We start from the raw sequence: 22930 nt of genomic DNA on the forward strand, positions 1-22930 counted from the left end.
GGGGGGGGGGGGGGGGGGGGGGGGGGGGTCCGCCCGGCCGCGCCTGCCTCGCCTGCACTAAGTATGCCCCCTCCAGCTCCGGCGGTCGCAGAAAGGCTTCGGCCCCCATCAGCTGCTTCAGCAGGTCTGCTACAAACGCTGCGGCATCAGCTCCCTCAGCCCCCTCCGGGAGGCCGACCATCCTCAGGTTGTTCCTGCGGGCTCTATTCTCCAGCTCCTCCACTCTGTCCAGTAGTCTTCTTTGCCGCTCCTTCAGCCCGTCAACTTCTAGCACCGCAGCCGTCTGCGCATCCGCCTGCTCCTCCACCGCCTTTCCCAGCTCCTTAACTTTAACATCTTGCGCATCCAGCCTCTGGTTCAACTGATCCACTGCCTTCTGAAGTGGGTCCAAGCTGTCCCGCTTCAGCGACTCAAAACTGGATTTCATTACCTGGAGCATGTTATCCAGCGCCTGCTGGATTGCTGAGTCCCGGGTCCGTGTGTCCGCCATCTTAGGTTCCAGGTAAGTTTCTTCAGCTCCTTGTCTTTGTCCCTTTTTCTCTCTTTTCTTCTGCCTCCTGGACTCGCGCTGTTCCATGTGCCGCAGCCCGCTCCTCAGCACTTTCACTGCCGCCTTCCTTCAGTTCCGTGGTCCCACTATCGCGGGGAATCAGCCCCTAAACGCCCACCGGAGTGAGAGCCCGCCGAATGTGCGGCTCACTCGGACATCGCCGCCACCGGAAGTCCAATTTTCTCTTTTTTGCACATCGATTTTAATCTGGCGCCAATTCAAGATCTCCTGGCAGCCAGCAGCAATGATGCCATCAAGCAAGGTAAGCAAATTGAAGTAATCCTGCAGGCAGCAAACTAAGAAGTGAAATGTCATAAGTGAAATGACTGTATTCATAGAATCTCTACAATGCAGAAGGAGGCCATTCAGCCCAGAGAGTCTACACCGACCCTCTGAAAGAGCACTCTACCCAGGTCCACTCTCCCATCTACCTCACACAATCCTCGTAACCTAACCTGCACATCCCCAGACACTAGGGGATAATTTACCATAACCAATCCACATAACCTGCACATCTTTGGACTGTGGGAGGAAACTGGAGCACCCGAAGGAAACCCACGCAGACATGGTAGGAATGTGTCACTGTCTGTGTGGAGTCTGCACGTCCTCCCCCTGTGTGCGTGGGTTTCCTCCGGGTGCTCCGGTTTCCTCCCACAGTCAAAAAGATGTGCGGGTTAGGTGGATTGGCCATGCTAAATTGCCCGTAGTGTCCTAATAAATGTAAGGTTAAGGGGGGGGTTGTTAGGTTACGGGTATAGGGTGGATACGTGGGTTTGAGTAGGGTGATCATGGCTCGGCACAACATTGAGGGCCGAAGGGCCTGTTCTGTGCTGTACTGTTCTATGTTCTATGTCCACAGAGTCACCCAAGGCCGGAATTGAACCTGGGTCCTTGGCCCTGTGAGGCAGCAGTGCTAACCACTGTGCCACCATGCAGCCTCTTTTACTTGCTGATTTTTAAAATTTTACATGTAGCAAAATGGAGAATTGGAACAAGTCCATGGGAGTAATGGGAGAAATTAAACTTTTATTAAAGTGTGGAATTTTATATCATATTAGAGAAATTTAATAAGTAAAATACTAAAACTACTGTTTCAGGATCTGTGAGACCGTTCTGCAATAATTGTGAACATATTATGCTATTAAAAATTAGTTACATCTCATTCAACAAGGTGTAGTTCTTTCAAGGGTTTTTACTAAAACCATAATCTTAGTTTGCACTTCAAAAAGCCCCAATGAGGTTATAAAGCACTATGTCCGAGGATGGAAACATCACGATATAAACACCAGTCTCCTTTTTACTGCACTACCTCTGGCTGCATAGAAAAAGGCTGATGTTGTTGGGGGGTCACAATGCTACAGTAAGTAACTCTACAGGAGGGTGGTATTTAAAAGAAGGCCACAGTTACTGATGGAGGGCATCTTGAATTCTTGCTTTCTTGATCTTTTCAAAATTCAAATAAGATTTTAAGAGGCAATGCGAATTAAAAGTCCAAACAGCCCTTGAAACTCACCATGCTTATGTCAAATAACTTCTTACAAAATACCGATAAGATGTTTCTTGAAACAACATGGCCTGGAAATTTAGCAGGGAAGCAGAAAAGGTGCATTACGGGTGCTAAACAGCAATATTGCTGGCAGGAAGTGATCACTCAGTAAGAGGTCATACTGATAAAGGCCAGAAAATTTGTTCTGAATTTTCCACACAGGTCCAGAGAAGGGGCCTCATGCCTATTTGCTGTTGGTAGCTGCGTTCAGGAAAATCAGGTCTACTTGTGGCCTTGAACTGAAGGTCCTTAAAGGAAGTACTGTAGAAAGCTCCTGGCAAGATAAGCTTTTGAAACATACCCTTCAGATTGAAGAGTCAGGGTGAAGTGGGTTTCTGAGGTCATCAGGGTCTATCCTACCCAATTGTTGCTGCCCCTTTCCTATCACTGAAGTTCAATCCCACACAGACATTACAGACGTGAACCCACTCTATCCCATAAATCACCGACAAGCAGTCCCCTGCTCTTGTGCACCATCACTTACTAATTGAATATTTGGGGTTTCATTGTATTCAGGTGATGGGGATTTAACTGTGCCCATAAACACAGGAGCAGGCTGAAACTTTTACTGCTGAATTGGAGGTGCATGCAATGTGTGTGTGTCTGTATATCAAATGTTCCCCTTCTACTGCTCTTAATTCTTCCTTCCCACCCCACAGCCCAAACACTGCCACTAACTACATTTTAATCGCTCCTTCTAACTGCCCCCTCCCTCCAGCTACCCCAACTGCCTGACCTAGTTACCCTCACCCTGAACCTCCACCATTTCCTGGCTACCTCACTTCCCCACTTACCTGACCAAGCATCGCGGGGGCTTCATCAGCTCAGTGTAAACGAGGCTCGAGACTTGGATGGAGAGTATCTTAAAACTTTTGGCACAGAGTCAGTTCCTTGCACTGTGCACCCACACCCAAATATCCAAAAAATGGGTGCGCCCAAATGTATATCTTAATTTGAAAATTCATAAACTTGGTTAATCAAAACTAACACCTTGAGATTTCTATCCAAACAAATGCAAATAGAGTCAATACAATAGGCAGTCAAGAATGTTTCAGATCTAACCTAGTCTATAGAAACTTTAATAGAAAGCCATGAGGCCTTATTACATATAAAGATTGCTTTGTACTCAAAAAGCCTCCCTCAGCAGAGGCAAATGTGGATTACTCTTGAAAAATCAAAGCATGTCCATCGAGTATTCAGTACAGGCTACAGCTATCTATATGTTTAATGATTATTTTGTTACACTGTAGAGGGAGGTTTCAGCTACACTCACCAGTGAATACAGCTGGTGCTTCACTGCTATTCTCTTTTGTCACAAAGTAGCAGATATGTCCTGATGTATGACAGGGTGTAAAGAGGCATCTCACATTCAAAGAGCCAACCTGAATGGTTAAGCACATCACGTCTTGTCATTAGTTTAATTTTTAAACACTGTTTTACGCACTCTAAGAATGACTTAGCTATTTCTCTAACTTTCTATCGTATTTCTTTTCCATGTTGATTTCATAAAGTTAAACTATGACTGAGCTTTATATATAGACTAGTAAAACATACAGAGGACAATATATAATTCATTTTCTTTTGTGCAAAAAAAGTCCTTATTAGAAGTAGCACAACAGCTGCAAAATCTGGCACTGCACAGGGCACAGTTAGTGGATGAAATGGGCACATTCTAAGATGCAGGGTCACCAAATACTTGCCCTCGGATGGCAGAGATTTAAGGAGCATCCTGCATGACTGCAAGGTAGCACAGCGGTTAGCACAGTTGCTTCACAGTCCAGGTCCCAGGTTCGATTCCCGACTTGGGTCACTGTCTGTGTGGGGTCTGCACGTTCTCCCTGTGTCTGCGTGGGTTTCCTCCGGATGCTCCGGTTTCCTCCCACAAGTCCCGAAAGACGTGCTGTTAGGTAATCTGGACATTCTGAATTCTCCCTGTGTGTACCCGAACAGGCACTGGAATGTGGCGACTAGGGGCTTTTCACAGTAACTTCATTGCAGTGTTAATGTAAGCCTAAAGATTATTATTATTAATGGCAAAACATCACTGGGGGGGGGGGAAAGGAGGAAGAGAGAGGACAAGATGACTCACTCAATCTGCCGCATCCACATTTATCTCCTGGGAACCCAGTTAGTCATCAAGCAGTCCATAGCCCAAATCACTCTAAGCTGGCCAATTAGTCTCCACGGAAATGAAAGACAGCAAAGGACATTTTTTTTTTAATGCGGCGGCAATTATTTGTCGTGGAAATTTGATACTGCAAAGTTAAAATAATTTTGAATCTAATCCCTAAACTCATTATAAATTCCTAAATTCTATTGAAATTAATTTACATAATATAGCTATGGCTGGCAGACTGAAAGCAAAATAAACTTACTTACAGGTAATCTTTTTAGTTAGGACATGCTCAAATTTTGGTGATGTACCTTGAATGTTTTTTTGTGTGTCGCTCTACAAGTGAGAGCTCTAATCCGATCATCACCACCATAGACCTGAAGATCAGGTACCTTCATCACCAGCTCCTCATTACCTCCAGCATGGTCCCTGGATACAAGACAGCAGAACAATATCATCAAAACTAGGTATCAAATCATGAAGGAAAGCAGCTAATGCATGCATGCACAGTTGTGGGGTGAATGGGGAGGGAGATGGTACATACCCACTGACAGAAACTCTCTCTCTATAACCAGACTGCATCAGTTGTACTTTGATCTGGAGTTGAAATCTCTCCCTTTTTATTGATAGTCCCCTTAGTGGCATTGCTTTCCTTACCCATTGCCGCTGTTCCCGCCACTTTTGCATTGGAACACCATCTCATTGCCATTGGTTGCATTTTGTATTGCTTTCTGCGATGCACCATAACTCCCAAGGCCCTGTACCCTGTATATTATTCAGCAACTCCCATGTCATCACCATATTCTTCTCTGTATTTCCCTAACTATTCCCATCAGCATATTGATTCAAATGAGGTCAAAGAACGTATTCATGCCCTTGCCACCAATTCTATCCCCTTCTTGTCTCTTGCCAATGTCAAATCTCAGTATCCCGTTCAGCCCAATTGAGCATCAGCAGCATACCTGTCACTAAGTCCTCTAACTTCCACACCCAACACTGCTGAATATCTTATCCATACCATTGTCACTTCTGGACACATCCAAGATCCCCCTTGTTAACTTCCCAAATCCCAACCCTCAAACTCCAAATGTTGTCTCCCCCATCCTCTGCTGCTTATAAGGTTGGTTATCTCTCTGTAACCAACAATTTAAAATGTTTATTACTCACGGTCTTTGCTCTCCATACCTCTAGTCTTTACCAATCTTACCTCTTAACCAATACCCTTTGGTTCTCAGACTTTCCCTGCGCATCACTCCCTTCTTAATGCTCCAGCATCAGTGATAGATCCTTTATGCTGTCTCAGCCTTACTCTCTGGAACTCCCTCCTTAAAGTTTATCATACCCTTTCAGCCTTTAATCACCTAGTCAAAACATTTATTTTTGCCCATGCTTTTGATCATCTAATTTAATCTTCCACCATCTGTCACATCTGCTCTATGGACTGGAGAGTGGCAAATGTCGTGCCCCCGTTAAAAAAAAAGGGAATAGGGATAACCCTGGGAATTACAGGCCAGTTAGTCTTACTTCGGTGGTAGGCAAAGTAATGGAAAGGGTACTGAGGGATAGGATTTCTGAGCATCTGGAAAGACACTGCTTGATTAGGGATAGTCAGCACGGATTTGTGAGGGGTAGGTCTTGCCTTACAAGACTTATTGACTTCTTTGAGGAGGTGACCAAGCATATGGTGAAGGTAAAGCAGTGGATGTAGTGTACATGGATTTTAGTAAGGCATTTGATAAGGTTCCCCATGTTAGGCTTATGCAGAAAGTAAGGAGGCATGAGATAGTGGGAAATTTGGCCAGTTGGATAACAAACTGGCTAACCAATAGAAGTCAGAGTGGTGGTGGATGGCAAATATTCAGCCTGGAGCCCAGTTACCAGTGGTGTACCGCAGGGATCAGTTCTGGGTCCTCTGCTGTTTGTGAGTTTCATTAATGACTTAATGAGGGAGTTGAAGGGTGGGTCAGTAAACTTGCAGATGATACGAAGATTGGTGGAGTTGTGGATAGTGAGGAGGGCTGTTGTCGGCTGCAAAGAGACATAGATAGGATGCAGAGCTGGGCTGAGAAGTGGCAGATGGAGTTTAACTCTGACAAGTGTGAGGTTGTCCATTTTGGAAGGACAAATATGAATGCGGAATACAGGATTAACGGTAGGGTTCTTGGCAATGTAGAGGAGCACAGAGATCTTGGGGTCTATGTTCATAGATCTTTGAAAGTTGCCACTCAAGTGGATAGAGCTGTGAAGAAGGCCTATGGTGTGCTCGCGTTCATTAGCAGAGGGGTTGAATTTTAGAGCCATGAGGTGATGATGCAGCTGTACAAAACTTGGTAATTTACCAGAGAGGAGGTCTTACGAGGAAAGGTTGAGGGTGCTAGGCCTTTTCTCATTAGAACGGAGAAGGATGAGGGGCGACTTGATAGAGGTTTATAAGATGATCAGGGGAATAGATAGACAGTCAGAGAATTTTTCCCCAGGTGGAACAAACCATTACAAGGGGACATAAATTTAAGGTGAATGGTGGAAGATATAGGGGGGATGTCAGACGTAGGTTCTTTACCCAGAGTAGTGGGGGCATGGAATGCACTTCCTGTGGAAGTAGTTGTCGGAAACATTAGGGACCTTCAAGTGGCTATTGGATAGGTACATGGATTATGGTAGAATAATGGAGTGTAGATTAATTTGTTCTCAAGGACAGCACGGTAGCATTGTGGATGGCACAATTGCTTCACAGCTCCAGGGTCCCAGGTTCGATTCCGGCTTGGGTCACTGTCTGTGTGGAGTCTGCACATCCTCCCCGTGTGTGCGTGGGTTTCCTCCGGGTGCTCCGGTTTCCTCCCACAGTCCAAAGATGTGCAGGTTGGGTGGATTGGCGATGATAAATTGCCCTTAGTGTCCAAAATTCTATGATAATCTATGATTAACCTAGGACAAAAGTTCGGCACAACATCGTGGGCCGAAGGGCCTGTTCTGTGCTGTATTTCTCTATGTTCTATGACTGTTGGGGTGTTTTAGGTGTTAAAAACACACAATGTAGACTACTGTACTCTAGATTTTGATTTTTTTTTCTGAGTCCAAACCCGAATATAGAATCACCTGCAGAAATACACTGAGATAACAACCCAAAATCAACATTCAGCTTGATGCCAGAGTTTTATTGCAGGTTTATGCTGGCTACAGTAGGTGCTTTTTCTGATGTTTAAAATTCACTTTAAAACACACACACCTACCAGTGGTGATGTGTGGTAAGAACTGTAGTCAGTTTTACTCCATGCTTTTTAACTGCTTCAACTACCTGAAAGACAATAAAACAAAGATAACACACTTGGAACTAAACTCCTTTTGCAACTTTCAAAGCATAGGTCTTCGAAAATGTACTTCAGTAATTTGGTAAATTAATGTTATGCAGTATAATTACATAATTTATAGAGAAAATTGGGAGAAGTAAATCACTAGTGATCTGATGTAGAAATCAAGGGAAATAATGGCTTTCATATACTATTTATAAAATTAATCAGAATGTTCCATTTTCTTCATTCAGGTTGTATTATTACACACATTCATTTTTTTGGGTCAGTGAATTCTGATAAGCATGATGCGGACTGCACATCATTTCCCCATAGGAATCTAGTTCTAAAGCTATTAGGCACAGGTTGGTGAGAGTCAAAGCTGAGGGCCCTCTCTTATTGCGCACAGGAATACTGTAAAGGTTTCAGCAGTTTAATTGGTCAATCGTCAATATATTACATTTTTATAGTGTTTTTCATGACTTCAAAATATCCCAAAGCCCTTTACAGTTTCATAATGAAATACTTTAAAGTATTGCTTTGTAGAAGACTTGACAGCCAATTTTAATCAGTTAACCTGCTATCCAAAGTTATATGCCTGCGTAGCAAAGTTGTCTAAATTATAATGTAATGGTGGAAATACATCAATAAATATTCGCTCATGGGTCAGCATTTGTTGCACATCCCTTATTACCCTCAACGGAGTGGTTTGCTAGGCCATTTTTACAGAATCAACCACATTGCTGTGGGTCTGGAGTCAGGTGCAGGCTAGTCCAGGTAATGACAGCAAATTTCCACTTTGCTATTACCTCCCCTCATGCAAAAAAATAACTTTACCAAGCAGATACTATAAATTTAATTTACTGTAATTTGAACTTTAAATGCCGTATTGCCAACTGATAAATTGAACCAAATTAACAAGTCAAGTTTAAAAAAAATATATATTTTAAAATATAGGACAGCACGGTAGCATTGTGGTTAGCACAATTGCTTCACAGCTCCAGGGTTCCAGGTTCGATTCCCGGCTTGGGTCACTGTCTGTGCGGAGTCTGCACGTTCTCCCCGTGTCTGTGTGGGTTTCCTCCGGGTGCTCCAGTTTCCTCCCACAGTCCAAAGATGTGCAGGTTAGGTGGATTGGCCATGCTAAATTGCCCTTAAGTGTCCAAAATTGCCCTGAATGTTGGGTGGGGTACTGGGTTATGGGGATAGGGTGGAGGTGTGGGCTTGGGTAGGGTGCTCTTTCCAAGAGCCGGTGCAGACTCGATGGGCCAAATGGCCTCCTTCTGCACTGTAAATTCTATGAAATATTTCTGTAAGGGCTGATATCAAACCCTGTAATAATTCTAGTGTGTTACAGGTGCAGCAGAATAAAACTGTTGCAAGTAGATACTTATGAGTTTTGGGTTAATTGATACTCAACCGGTGCTGTGTCATTCATGCTAAAGATAGAACTGTGGGGGCGGCACGGCGGCGCAGTAGTTAACACTGCTGCCTCACGGCACTGAGGACCTGGGTTCGATCCCGACTCCGGGTCACTGTCTGTGGAGTTTGAACATTCTCCCAGTGTCTGAGTGGGTCTCACCCCCACAACCCGAAGGTTAGGTGGATTGGTCATGCTAAATTGCCCCTTAATTGGAAAAAACAATTGCATACTCTAAATTTATTTTTTAAAAGACAGAACTGTGGTTATGCAGTGTTAATTGAGTTGGCTTTTGTAAGATCATCCAAGTGCTGAATTGAATCATAAACCCAGTCCCTTTGTGTTGCAGCCATAAACAAAGCACAAACAAGAGAGAACTTCTGCTCTGCTTTAACAGCATTATAATCAAATAGGAAAGTATACCAACACCTAACTAGCTAAAATATTTTACATAGTTTATTGTTCCTGCTTGCCTTCTGTGGCTCCACCGGATCCACTATTGCTGCTTCTTTGGTTTCATTATCAATGAGGAGATACATATAGTTATCAGCCAGTGCTGGCAACAATTCAACCTTCATGTTTGCCTGAATAATGGTTTCAGACTTTCTAACGACACTTCCAGAGTGTAAGTAAAATGAACCTGCAAACAGAGAATGCAAATAAATAAACACACATGAAATTGTAGAAATGATTCTTGAATTTTGTATTAACAGTGAAAATAAACTGTTAACTGACAATAATTGTTTTTAGTTTTGAAAAGGGGTCTCTAATTTTAGAATCAAAGAATGCTAAACAGGCAAAACCATATTTGTTCAAGTCTTTCTCCCCCTTCCTAACTTTCTGCTCTCGTATTCTGAATGCTTTATTTTGCTATGGCAACATCTATTGGTGCGATTACCCTTCCCTACCTCACCCAAACAAATAGTCTCTCAGTGCTCATTTATATTTCATTTATGTCTTCATCCAACCGTCACAAAGTGCATTTCCAGCACAATTCGTTCTATATGCATCATCGGCTATTTTGACCTTTTCTATCCCAGGATGCGGAGGCCAGTTGTAACATTCAACCATAGATCAGGTTGGTCCGGATATAATTTGTTTTGGAAAGATATTTTGTAATAAAGGAAGCAGTGTTTTTGAATCACCTTGTCTTTAACTTAGGCAAAAATTATTGCTCCATTTCAGAGTATAGAGTGATACATTTTTAAACCGGTTTAATTTGAGAGAACAGTTTCAGTTGAAGAGAAAACAGGTATGGTCAAAGGGCCCTTTCATATGGTCATCTCTTGTGAGTTTTTTGCATTTCATATCAAATCAGGAAAAGGCTCCATTACCCGACTGTTATGAGTCATAACCAACGGCATTAAAGGAAAGGTAGTATTGAAAAGGACCTGTATCTTTATGAAGCAACTTTATGATTTGGCATAGAATCTCCTGTATCTTGATAAAATGCACAAACTATACGTCAATCACCAGAATATTGACCTACACCTATGTATGTACATGAACTTGGTTTAATAACCAATTTGTCAATCTGTTAAAAGAGCGCTTCATTTTTATCACACTACACTTTTTCACATTATTACTTTTAACCAAGATAACGAGTGGCCTCTTCGTCCAGTCTCCATTAATGTTTCTCTGTTGGCGTCCACTAGGATATTCACGAGAACATACCATATTGTCTCCCTCATTTTTTGGGCCACTACCTGTCACTGACAGGCCAGTCATGATGCTTCAAAAACATGCGTTTATTTATTTCCTTAAAAGGTATTTCAACTGGGAAGAGAGGCTCGTATTTTAAACAGCACTAAATAATTAAAATTCAGAATCTGGTTTGAACACTTCCCCAACGCAAGAAATTTACCCAGGGCCTGATACAAACTATTAATCCCCAGTCTGCACGTCATAAAGTTCGGCCTCTGTGCTCAACTGGCAGGTCCACAAGAAACACGTCTCTCAAAACAAAGAGACATGTATTTTACCATTTTAATTTAATTAACTGGAATGGCTTCTGGATTAGAGATAAAATTACAACATCATGTAAACTATTATAAAATACTTAGGTACAGGAAAAGTTAACCTTAAATGTGAACAATCTTTCTTTGTTTTCAAACAGGATATAACCCTTTTGAAACATATTACATAAATATCTAATGATAGAAATGTTTGTAACTAGAGCACCTGGATGTATTATTGAGAATAAATTGTTGCATTTGGCATGACAGTAACTGGAGTGACAAATGCAGCTGTAACTTATCTGATTGGGGAGAGTTGTGTGACAGTCATCCTGGGGGCAAGGGAAGGAACGGGAGCCTACCGAGCCTGCGAGCAGCAGCTGTCAGCACAGTCACATTGCCGAGTCGGGGCAGGTTCATCAACATCGTCAGAACCGGCGACCGGGAAACCGGAGATCGGCACTGGGAGCTCGACAGCCTTTCACCTCCAACCCTGAGCTGCCCCTTTATTGGGTAATCTCAACCAATTGCAACATTTTCCCTGTAACCCATGGGCGGAGCACAAGTTGCCATTTGTGAAGAAAATTAAAAGGGGCCCAAGGTGCAGTTGGGTTTTCACAAACATCTACACAAGGGGGTGAAAATATTCGTGCTGGTTGTTAGAGATTGAACCCGCTCTGATGTCTGTCCGGGATCTGCACTCTTTCTGGGAATGGGGCCGGAAGATTATTTGTGTGGGCAGGAATTACGCCGAACACGCCCGGGAGTTGGGGAACCCTCTGCCCGGCGCCGAGCCGCTGCTGTTCCTCAAGCCGCCCAGTGCCTACCTGCGGCCGGGCTCGGCGATCCGGCCACCCCGCTACAGCCGCCGGCTGCAGCCCGAGGTGGAGTTGGGCTTGGTGCTGGCTAAGGGCGGCAGCTCCATCCCGCAAGAGGAGGCTATGGGCTACCTAGGGGGCTACGCACTATGCCTGGACATGACAGCCCGGGACACCCAGGAGGAGTGCAAGAGGAAAGGACATCCATGGACTCTGGCCAAAGCCTTCGATTGTTCCTGCCCGGTCAGCGACTTCATCCCCAAGGACAAGCTTCCCGACCCGCACCGCCTGACTCTCTGGCTCAAGGTCAATGGGCAGCTCAGACAACAAGGGCACACCTCACAGATGATATTTCCCATCCCCCATCTCATTAGCTACATCAGTGGGATTATCAGGTTGGAAGAAGGGGACCTGATTCTCACCGGAACGCCTGCAGGAGTGTCTGATGTACAGGAAGACGATGAGCTGCAAGCTGGTATTGACGACCTGATTACCATGAAGTTCAAAGTGAAAAGAGATTAATTTTGTTGAAAATGTAATTGCTTGCTTTGCAGTTTTTTTTCTGACCAACAGCAGCAGAGAAGTGCTTGCCAATGATTCAACATTCATTCAACCGGGGGGGAAGCTACTGGTGATCCGAATGCTGCATCAGACTGGCATAATGAAGACCAAAATGCTGACTAATTAAACAATCATTTTTAAAATGGCAATTAGTTTTTCACTCTCTCTTGGCACAAAAACGTTTTCATCTGGTTTTCTGTTTAAATGGTGATTTGGTATTTTTCCTATATTACAAGTGACAGCAATGCAAACTAATTTTTATTGCAAATTGCTGTGTGCAAAATGGCTGTTCCACTCTCTGCATTGTAATAGTGCATTGTCATTGGCTCGTATCTGCGCCAGCCATCAAGTACCTATCCTTTCTAATCCCATTTTCCAACACTTGGTCGGTAGCCTTGTACGCTATGGCATTTCAAGTGCTCATCCAAATGTTTCTTGAATGTTGAAGGTTCCTGCCTCTATCACCCTTTCAGGAAGTGAGTTCCAGATTCCCACCATCCTCTGTGTGAAAAAGGTTTTCCCTAAATCTATGTGCCCAGGTTATTGACCTTTCCACTATATGGGAAAAGTTCCTTCTATCTACTCTATGACCCTCATATTTTTGTACACCGTGACCAGGTCTCCCCCGTCCTCTGCCTTCTCTGCTCTAAGGAAACTTCTCTACTCAAAGGAAAACACCATAATCTAACCAGCCTCTCTTCATGGGTGAAACGTTCCGGCCCAGGCAACATCCTGGTAAACCTCTGAACTCTCTCTCTAGTGCAATCATATCCTTCCTATAGTGTGGCAACTAGAACTGCATAGTAGCCTAGCCGTGGCCTAATTAGTGTTTTATACAGCTCCATCATGACCTCCCTGCTTATAGTCTATGCCTTGGCTAATAAAGGCCTACCTTGTCTACCTGTCCTGTTGCCTTCAGGGATCTATAGACATGCACCCCAAGATCCCTCTGGTCCTCTATAAGTCCTACTGTTGTGTGTGGGCAGCACAGCGGTTAGCACTGCTGCCTGCGGTGCTGAGGACCCTGGTTCGATCCTGGCCCTCTGTATGGAGTTTGCATATTCTCCCTGTGTCTGTGTGGGTTTCCCCCCACAACCCAAAGATGTGCAGGTTATGTGGATTGGCCAAGCTAAATTGCCCCTTAATTGGAAAAAATAATTGAGTACTCTAAATTTATTTTTATAAAGTTGATTGTTTATTCCCTTGCCTTGTCAATCCTCTCAAAATGCATCACTTCATTTTTTTAGCATTAAATTCCATTGTTATTTTTTTTTTACATAGAATTTACAGTGCAGAAGGAGGCCATTCGGCCCATCGAGTCTGCACCGGCTCTTGGAAAGAGCACCCTACCCCCTACACAAGGTGAACACCTCCACCCTATCCCCATAACTCAGTAACCCCACCCAACACAAAGGGCAATTTTGGACACTAAGGGCAATTTATCATGGCCAATACACCTAACCCGCACATCTTTGGACTGTGGGAGAAAACCGGAGCACCCGGAGGAAACCCACGCACACACGGGGAGGATGTGCAGACTCCGCACAGACAGTGACCCAAGCCGGAATCGAACCTGGGACCCTGGAGCTGTGAAGCGATTGTGCTATCCACAATGCTACCGTGCCGCCCCTTAATCATGCCCATCTAATCAATCTGTGTCATCCTTTAATCTAGGCTTTCCTCCCCTCTATTTAGCACAGCACCAATTTTCGTGTTACCTGTGAGCTTACTGATCATGCCTTTTACTTTCACGTCTAGATCATTCATGTACACTACAAACTGCAAAGGACCTGCCACTGATCCCTGCAGTACATCACTGGACACAAGAATTCCAACACAAAAGCAACCTTCGACCATCACACTCTGCCCCTGCCAATAAGCCAATCCTGGATCCAATTGCCAAATTGCCCTGGTTCCCATGAGCTCGTAACTTCTCGATTAGTTCTCATGCGGGACCTTGTCAAGTGTCTTACTGAAGTCTATGTGGACTACATCAACTGCACTGCCCTCATCTATGTACCTTTGAGATATCCTGAGAGCTGTTACCTACATTATAACAGTTCCTCCATCTCAAATTGGTCTCAATATTACCACCGTTTGCAACAATCCAATAACCACCAGTTCATTCCTTTATTGGCCGAGGCATAACTTAAATTATTTTTCTAGTCCGAACTCATGTGAAAAGACAGAAAATTATAATTGTACATGCAAAATGTTGTTCAGAATTCAAATGGATATACTGTGGTTTGATAATTTCATATAATAATTATTGTCACAAGTAGGCTTACATTAACATTGCAATGAAGTTACTGTGAAAAGCCCCTAGTCGCCACATTCTGGCAGCAGTTTGGGTACACAAAGGAAGAATTCAGATTGTCCAAATTACCTAACAGCACGTCTTTTGGAACTTGTGGGAGGAAACCGGAGCACCTGGGGGAAATCCAGCCAGACACTGAGAGAACGTGCAGACTCTGCAAAGACAGTGAGCCAAGCCGGGAATTGAACCTGGCACTGTGAAGCAACATTGCTAACCACTGTGGTATCATGCTGCCTGTATTGTTCACCACTGTACTAAAATCTTTGTGACACTACCTTAGAGATAACTCAGAAGTTGTGATCTTTAAACTCATTTAATATTGTGGGTGACCATCAAATTATTTGAATAATTGCTATCATGTTTTAGGAGTTTTCCACATTTTGTTTCTTCATGGAAATGACTGGAATTGAGTTAACGGTTATTTTTGAAGGGCTGCATTTTAAGGCAAAAGAGCCAATTGTGAAATTCATAACTGGTAAAACAAGAGAGTTGTCTCATCCCAGGCCCATTAACCAGGACAGCCACCATGCAACATGAGACAGTAGCCAAATATCCCAGTTAAGCTCAGGGGTTCAGTCTCTGGTTAGAAGTTGAGAGGAAGGCAATGCCAAGAACAAGTCCCGAGTGTTTCTGCCTACCCTTTGAAAGGATTAGAGAAGCCCATGTGACAGTACATACGTACATGTGAACTCTGAGCATGCGTAGGCCACCTGGGTCCTCGCGCCAGTTCCACCATTCAATAAAATCATGGCTGATCTGTTTGTAACCATGTGAAAAACAAGTTTAAGTTGCTATTGCATAGTTAGATTTTGGGCATCACTGGCATATTATGTGTTTGAATGGCCAGAACACGTTTACATAAACAAAAGAGAGAATGCTGAAAAATCTCGGCAGGTCTGGCAGCATCTGTAGGGAGAGAAAAGAGCTAACATTTCGAGTTCAGGAACGCATTTACAGGTTGCTCGCCAACCAAAATGAGTTGGGAGGCCACAGAGGTCTGCTTGGGGCGGTGGAGGGTAGAATTATTACAGCTTGCCAGCTCAGGCCTCAGGTTTTAAGAGCAGATAAGGTCCCAATGATGCAATCAACCTAACCTGCATATTTAAAGAGGATCGCACTAGTGTGCTGAATATCCTTGCTTCCTGCAATTTAAAGTTGCAGTTAGCCACATTGTGATTGGAAAGGGGTGGCTAAAATGTCTGCTTTATTATAGTTACTGCGCCACCTCCCTGGGTTCAGCCAAGTGGGGCTGGAAGGAGATTTAAAATCAGCCACAATAACTTTGGTTAGAGCCCCATTACAAATAAGCATCAGCCTTTGACATGCAATGCCAAAAACAGCCTGCTTCATTTGAAATGGCAATAAATCAGTATTATTGTCATCGTCCGTCAATGGACCAACGCTGGTGATTGGTCATTGTGCACTCTGGGTATACTTATTAACCATATCTTCTTTGTCATCCACATACACCAGAGTGGAAATATCTGCAAATAACCACAGATTCACTCATCTGAATTACAAATTACAATTGTCAGATTGACAATTTGAGATTTATTCTGTGAACCTTTTGATAAATATCAGATGGAATACAGGATCCCAGCACCATCTAGTTTCTCAATCTGCTAATACAGTATTGGTTGTGTGGAGTTGAAACAATATTGTCCTATCAAATTTAAAGCAAAGTGGCATTTTTGAATTTTAATCAACTGAAATTTATACAAAATTTCTCCAACCGAAAGAAAACAGTTCTTGCAAAAAACAAAAGCTTTGAATTGTCAGCGGTTTTACAATTGTTCTGTACCTTAACATTTCAAACTACCTTCATAAATTGAAATTAACAGGGCAAAATACATGAAATGGTGTGAAAACAACATCAGTTTATCTAACTTTAAACTGGAAGCTGAATATTGGGAAGAATACCCAGAACAGTAATGTTGAATGCAAAGAAACTAGCACACCCATAATTTTTATTATTCTCCCCTCCCAAATATTGAAATTATTTTGGCAACAGAAGGTGTATCTGCTTTCCAAAATTGCACAAATGACAATGGGCAGTTAGAAAAAACTGTTTCTGAAAATTGTGCTGACCTTGGGCATCATCATTCATCATGAACATTTAAAATTCCCAAATAACTTGGGGTTTATTAGTTTTATTATAATTTAGAGCTCACAACAGTGACTATACAGTAAGCACAAATATGATGATATTGGTGTTAGGACGTCAGCTGAAGGTTGCACTGTACCAAAATGGGTATGCACTGTTCCCTGGAGACTTAACTTTTAGTGTCAGAAGAGCAGCTGGGACTTCGGTTCACAGTATGAAATTCAAAAAAGTTAAAATCAATTTTCTACAGGCTTTTGCACACCTCTTGTCCAAGTTAACTTTGGAGTTATAGAAAGTTTGACTTAACTTGTTTTATATAGAATTCCTACATTGCCATATTAAGACAGCGTTCAAAACCATTTCAAAGCAATGCAGAAGTGATACATGGCAGTGTTGAGAAAATCCAGTTTTGAGCATATAGCAAAATCTAGATGTCCATATGATTAAAACACAAAGTTTTTCAAAGACAAAGCTCCAGGATCAGAGAAAAAGAAGCTTTCAAACAACATGAAAGGCAAATCTCATGCAAATTGAAAGGGGTGTTAAATTTTATAACTGAAATTTTTTACCTACCTGGTAGAAACACAGACTACTCATTGACTGTTATAGCAGTTAAAATATAAACGGACAAATTCCATAGTTCTTCAAAATAACAACATATTGTGACATCACAAAGTAGCTTAATTGACATCATGAACATTTACAATAACTGTCCAGCGTAATAAGCGAATATTGAGTGTAGAGAAGAATACATCAATGAGGATCAACTGAAAGACCTGAGGAATTATTCAAAGTTCTGTGAAAGTATTCCAAAGGCTGTACATTCAAGAAAGATAACATTTGGAACCAGAGTCTGGGTAGCTCAAGAAAACTATTGGGGTCAAGGAGGAAAAAAGTGAATTTACAAAGTTAGACAGTAAGTTTCAGCATATGTAAACAAAATATTTTCTACCTTGGCTGCATAGGTTTCTTGTTCTACATTTACTGTAAGTTGATTTGACAAACTTTTATTATGTAAACATTGTGATGTTTGATAATTTTTGGAATAAACAAAATATTGGAAATAAATAACCTAGAGACTAATCAGTCCATATAAACTGACAACAGCACTTTTGATTAATATTTTGTAGGCTAATCTTCCTTGGAGGTAAATTATTTGAACCCTTGGCAATTATCAATATAATTAGCAGCTGTTTCGGAAAATTGCTATGGTGGACAAAGTCTGACTGGCCTCCTCAGGATCAGCTATTTCGCAGGAAAGCAGACTTGTTCTTATTCCATTTCTTGCACTGCTTGACGCAAGTAACTGTATACAACAACAAAAAAGATTGTATTTTTATACGAAAACAAAAACATGTACTCGTGAAAATTTGTATTAACAAAATAAAAAGTTGATGCATAAATTAACCTATTCTGAGCAACATTTGGACTAGTGGCTTCATGGCTTTTGTTGCGATACATAAAAAAGCAAAACCAGACGGAAGTTAAAGAATTTAACTTGTACAGTTCACAATAGACTTACACAAGCAAAATATGGTGGATGGTTGGAAATAAAATCAGGTCTGCAACATCTGTGAAGAATTTTTCTATCCAGTATTTTGCCACATTTTGCTTTGCTATTACCCTTTCTCATCTATCTAGCCTTTGCAACCAGCCTACTTGGTTTTTCTTGGCTCTGACCCTGTTAAAGTAACAATTAAATTGCTGCCACTCCCAGTAAGTCATCTTTAGCTCTCTACCTGAAGACAGTTCTGAGCTATAAGTTTTCTATAAGCCCCCAAATAGTAATAGAGATGTGGAGGAAAAAATTGCAAAACAGATTATGGATAGGTGTGGAGGTCTCAGGGTAGTTGTCATGGGTGACAAACTTTCCAAATATTGATTGGAACCTCTACAGGTCGAACAGTTCAGATGGGGCAGTTTTTGTAGTGTGTGCAGGAGGGCTTCCTGACACAATATGTGGATAGGCTGACAAGAGGGGGGGAGCACATTGGATTTGGTACTGAGTAATGAACCGGGCCAAGTGTTAGATTTGTTTGTGGGAGAGCACTTTGGAGATAGTGACCACAATTCGGTGTCTTTCATTATTGCAATGGAGAGGGATAGCGCCATACGGCAGGGCAAGGTTTATAATTGGGGGAGGGGTAATGATGATGCGATGAGGCAAGAATTAGGGAGCATAAGATGTGAACAGAAACTGTCAGGGAAAGGCACAAATGAAAAGTGGAGCTTGTTCAAGGAACAAATACTGAGTGTCCTTGATAGGTATGTCCCTGTCAGGCAGGGAGGAAATGGCCGTGTGAGGGAACCATGGTTCACAAAAGAGGTTGAATGTCTTGTCAAGAGGAAAAAGGAAGCGTATGTAAGGATGAGAAAACAAGGTTCAGTTGGGTCGCTTGAGAGTTACAAGGTAGCAAGGAATGAGCTAAGAAAAAGGGCTTAGGAGAGCTAGGAGGGGGCATGAGAAGTCCTTGGCGGGTTGGATCAAGGAAAACCCCAAGGCGTTTTACTCTTATGTGAGAAATAAAAGAATGACCAGGGTGAGGTTAGGGCCAGTCAAGGACAGTAGTGGAAACATGTGCATGGAGTCAGAAGAAATAGGAGAGGCGTTGAATTAATACTTTTTTCAGTGTTCACGAAGGAGAGGGGCCATGTTTTTGAGGATGAGAGTGTGATACAGGCGGGTAGGCTGGAGGAGGTAGATGTTATGAGGAAGGATGTATTAGCAATTTTGAAAAACCTTAGGGTCAACAAGTCCCCTGGGCCAGATGGGATATATCCAAGGATTCTTTGGGAGGCAAGGGATGAGATTGCAGAGCCTTTGGCTTTGATCTTTGGGTCCTCACTGACCACGGGGATAGTGCCAGAGGACTGGAGAGTGGCGAATGTTGTTCCTCTGTGTTGGTCGTTTTGGGTGAGTGTGCTTAACACTCAATTTGGCTCTGTTTCTTTACTTAGCTCTGGAGTCGCCAGGTATCGTTAAGATACCGCCACAAGTTCAAGGTGAAGTTCAAAGCAATAAAACCATACACCAATTAGTAAGTTCAAACAACTGAGTTTATTATAATACAATTATAATAACTACCCATGCACACGCTAAAAGGATTAAGCTATTCCTACCGCTAAATAAACTAATACTTATCTCGAAGGAACTGCCGGGTCAGGGAACAAGGCCTCTTGCTCTGCAGACTTCAGGTTGGTATAAGTTAAAAGGGGTCAGGAGTGTCTATCTCTGGTAGGGATCGTTGTGAGACACTTACTTGCTGGTGGCTGCTGTCCGAACCTCTCTCTCCTTCAGGGTCTTCTTGGCAAAAGCTGGTCGAGGTGCTGGTCCACGGAGGAGTGCTGGTCAAAGAGAGAGGAGGGCTGGACAAGAAGACTGAACCATGTGTGGGACCTGTCTTTTATAGGTCCCAGGGATCCGCACCCCTTTGGGCGGACTCCCTTACCTGCTTGGAATCGATTCGGTCTCTTCCCAATCGATATGTTTGAATCCCCCCAATACTGAGGCTGTTCCTTAGCTACTGGGCGGGCTCTCAGGCTCTTTGTTTTTGAACCCTGTTGGTGCCTGAGTGTCTGGTATCCTTTACAATGTTGCAGTTGCTTCCCCATTTGTGTCCATTGTATCTGGAATCGTTCCATTAACATGCTAATTATCCCGGTGATTGCCTCATTAGTATGCGGAATGTTCGTTTCGGTGCTGTCTGCTTTCTTAGCAGACAGAATCCACACCTGCTAGGTGCAGCCTGCTGGCGCTGCAAACATTGTCCATTTTATCCTATATGCTTTGCGTTCCTCCATTTTGTATTCAGGGAAATGGCCAACTTCGGTGGCTACATCTGTTCAAGAAAGGGAATAGGAATGACCCTGGTAATTATAGGCCGGTTAGTCTTACTTTGGTGGTCGGTAAGTTAATGGAAAAGGTCTTGAAGGTTAGGATTTATGACCATTTGGAAAGATGCAGCTTAATCCGGGATAGTCAACATGGATTCATGAAGGGTAAATCTTGCCTCACAAATTTGATTGAATTCTTTGAGGAGGTAACTAAGTGTGTAGATGAAGGTAGAGCAGTTGATGTCTTATACATGGATTTTAGTAAGGCGTTTGATAAGATTCCCCATGGTCGGCTTATGAAGAAAGCAAGGAGGTGTGGGATAGAGGGAAATTTGGCCAATTGGATAAGTAACTGGCTATCACATAGAAGACAGAGGGTGATGGTAGATGGAAATTTTTCAGACTGGAGACCAGTTACCAGTGGTGTACCACAGGGATCAGTGCTAGGTCCTCTGCTATTTGTGATTTTTATCAATGACTTGGAGGAGGGGGCTGAAGGGTGGGTCAGTAAATTTGCTGATGACACCAAGATTGGAGAGTAGTGGATGAGGTGGAGGGCTGTTGTAGGCTGCAAAGAGACATTGATAGGATGCAGAGCTGGGCTGAAAAATGGCAGATGGAGTTTAACCCTGATAAGTGCGAGGTGATTAATTTTGGTAGAAAAAATTTGAATGCGGATTGCAGGGTCAATGGCAGGGTTCTGAGGAATGTGGAGGAGCAGAGAGATCTTGGGGTTCATGTCCACAGATCTCTGAAGGTTGCCACTCAAGTGGATAGAGCCATGAAGAAGGCCTATAGTGTGTTTATTAACCGGGGGCTTGAGTTTAAGAGCGGGGTTATGCTGCAACTGTACATGACCCTGGTGAGACCACATTTGGAGTATTGTGTGCAGTTCTGGTCACCTCACTATAGGAAGGATGTGGAAGCATTGGAAAGGTACAAAGGCGATTTACCAGGATGCTGCCTGGTTTGCAGGATAGGTCTTATGAGGAAAGGTTGAGGGAGCTAGGGCTTTTCTCTTTGGAGCGGAAGAGGATGTGAGGCGACTTAATAGAGGTTTATAAGATGATGAGGGGGATAGATAGAGTGGACGTTCAGAGACTATTTCATCGGTGGATGTAGCTGTTACAAGGGGGCATAACTATAAGGTTCAGGGTGGGAGATATAGGAGGGATGTCTGAGGTAGGTTCTTTACACAGAGAGTGGTTAGGGTGTGGAATGGACTGCCTGTTGTGATAGTGGAGTCGGACACTTTAGGAACTTTCAAGTGATTATTGGATAGGCACATAGAGCACACCAGAATGACAGAGAGTGGGATAGCTTGATCTTGGTTTCGGACAATGCTCGGCTCAACATCGAGGGCCGGAGGGCCTGTTCTGTGCTGTACTGTTGTATGTTGTATGTTCTATAGTGCTGCTATCTGTACCATGGGTGGGACAAGAAAAAAGGTCCTAAAATCCATCTCAACCAGAATGGGGATCAAACCCCGTGCTGGTAGCACCAATCTGATCCACACCAGCTGTCCAGCCAGCTGAGCTAACCCCAAGGAGTACAAGTTGCTGTCGTAACAACAGTTTTACAAGCATGTTATAAAGCAGGCCGATACATAGTGATGTTAGAGGCTTCAATTTTCTTTCCATGACATGGCTGACCAGGAATTTATCCCACTCTTACTGCCTGTTTGGTGACCTTGGAAAGATTTACAAGCTCAACCAGGCTGGCACCTTTCTTAAATTCTGGGATTTTGGTTCAGAGGCAGAGATGCTACCACTGCACCAGAATACTCCCTCCCAGTAAATGCAATAAACAAATATTGCTTTTAAACTAATATTGCTCAGCATATCTTCTTTATCCTCAGTGTCTTCTATGCCAACAAAGAAATCTGCTGAGAACTAATGTTGGATGCTGTGGACAAGATCAATAATGAAAGCCTGACTGATCCTTCAAAACTGCAGGATGACAAGGATCTGAAGATTGAAATTTTCCCAAATACAAAAGTACCTTCACCATCATAGACACTGAGGTTGAGATGACCAAGGCTGATCTGGTCAACAGCTTTTGTACCATTTCCAGGTCCGGCACCAAGGAAGCTGCATGAAAGCTCTGCAGTCTGGTGCGGATATGTCACTGATTGGGCAGTTTGGTGTTGGTTCTATCCTAGCTACCTGGTGGCTGAGAAGGTTACTATGCTCACTAAAACATCAATGACAAATGTTATGATTGTAATGTTTTATATGATTAGGTTTCGTGATTTCCCTTTAATTCCAGGTAAAACAGAGTAGTGATGAGGTTCATGTGATCTGTTCCGAATTCTGCCCAATAGACCATGTTGCTTGGTTAGTATAGGGACAGGGAGGCCAGGCGAAGACTTAATGGACCAAAATGTAAAATGTTCACCTATGAAAACAAAGGCAAGTACAGTCGT

At 43.0% G+C, this 22930-nt stretch overlaps 3 protein-coding genes across 11 annotated transcripts in view; 1 reads left to right on the forward strand and 2 right to left on the reverse strand.

The window, feature by feature from the left end:
- The window catches only part of hagh (hydroxyacylglutathione hydrolase), a 37761-nt gene extending 25554 nt beyond the window's left edge, over positions 1-12207 (reverse strand). The window contains exons 1-5 of one of the 5 annotated variants that reach the window (XM_038820924.1): positions 12112-12207; positions 9390-9556; positions 7440-7504; positions 4521-4638; positions 3370-3478 (exon numbers count right to left, since the gene is read on the reverse strand). In XM_038820924.1, coding sequence (XP_038676852.1) covers positions 3370-3478; positions 4521-4638; positions 7440-7504; positions 9390-9494 — 397 coding nt within the window. In that variant the 5' untranslated portion in view covers positions 9495-9556; positions 12112-12207. Of the gene's footprint in view, positions 1-3369; positions 3479-4520; positions 4639-7439; positions 7505-9389; positions 9557-11097; positions 11381-11698; positions 11819-12111 lie in introns of those variants that run through there. The other 4 variants (XM_038820926.1, XM_038820922.1, XM_038820923.1 and 1 more) reach the window with 4 other exon arrangements.
- Positions 11506-22681, forward strand: fahd1 (fumarylacetoacetate hydrolase domain containing 1). Of its 3 annotated transcripts, none has more exons than XR_005463610.1 (2): positions 11506-12985; positions 17802-18074. XR_005463610.1 is itself a non-coding variant. In XM_038820928.1 (2 exons), exons 1-2 carry the CDS (start codon positions 11552-11554, stop codon positions 22399-22401), a joined length of 651 nt encoding a protein of 216 aa, XP_038676856.1. In that variant the 5' UTR covers positions 11506-11551; the 3' UTR covers positions 22402-22681. The 3 variants fall into 3 exon arrangements, 2 of the variants coding, with proteins under 2 accessions (XP_038676856.1, XP_038676855.1); XM_038820928.1 differs by lacking the exon at positions 17802-18074 and adding an exon at positions 22364-22681 and having other exon boundaries at positions 11506-12164; XM_038820927.1 differs by having other exon boundaries at positions 11506-12164; positions 14009-18074.
- The window catches only part of meiob (meiosis specific with OB-fold), a 254364-nt gene continuing 249255 nt past the window's right edge, over positions 17822-22930 (reverse strand). For all 3 annotated transcript variants that reach the window (XM_038820920.1, XM_038820921.1, XM_038820919.1), the window contains one exon: positions 17822-17977. In XM_038820920.1, coding sequence (XP_038676848.1) covers positions 17855-17977 — 123 coding nt within the window. In that variant the 3' untranslated portion in view covers positions 17822-17854. The remainder of the gene's footprint in view (positions 17978-22930) is intronic.

Source organism: Scyliorhinus canicula, chromosome 15 (genome assembly GCF_902713615.1).
Source record: "Scyliorhinus canicula chromosome 15, sScyCan1.1, whole genome shotgun sequence".
Taxonomy (NCBI): Eukaryota; Metazoa; Chordata; class Chondrichthyes; order Carcharhiniformes; family Scyliorhinidae; genus Scyliorhinus; species Scyliorhinus canicula.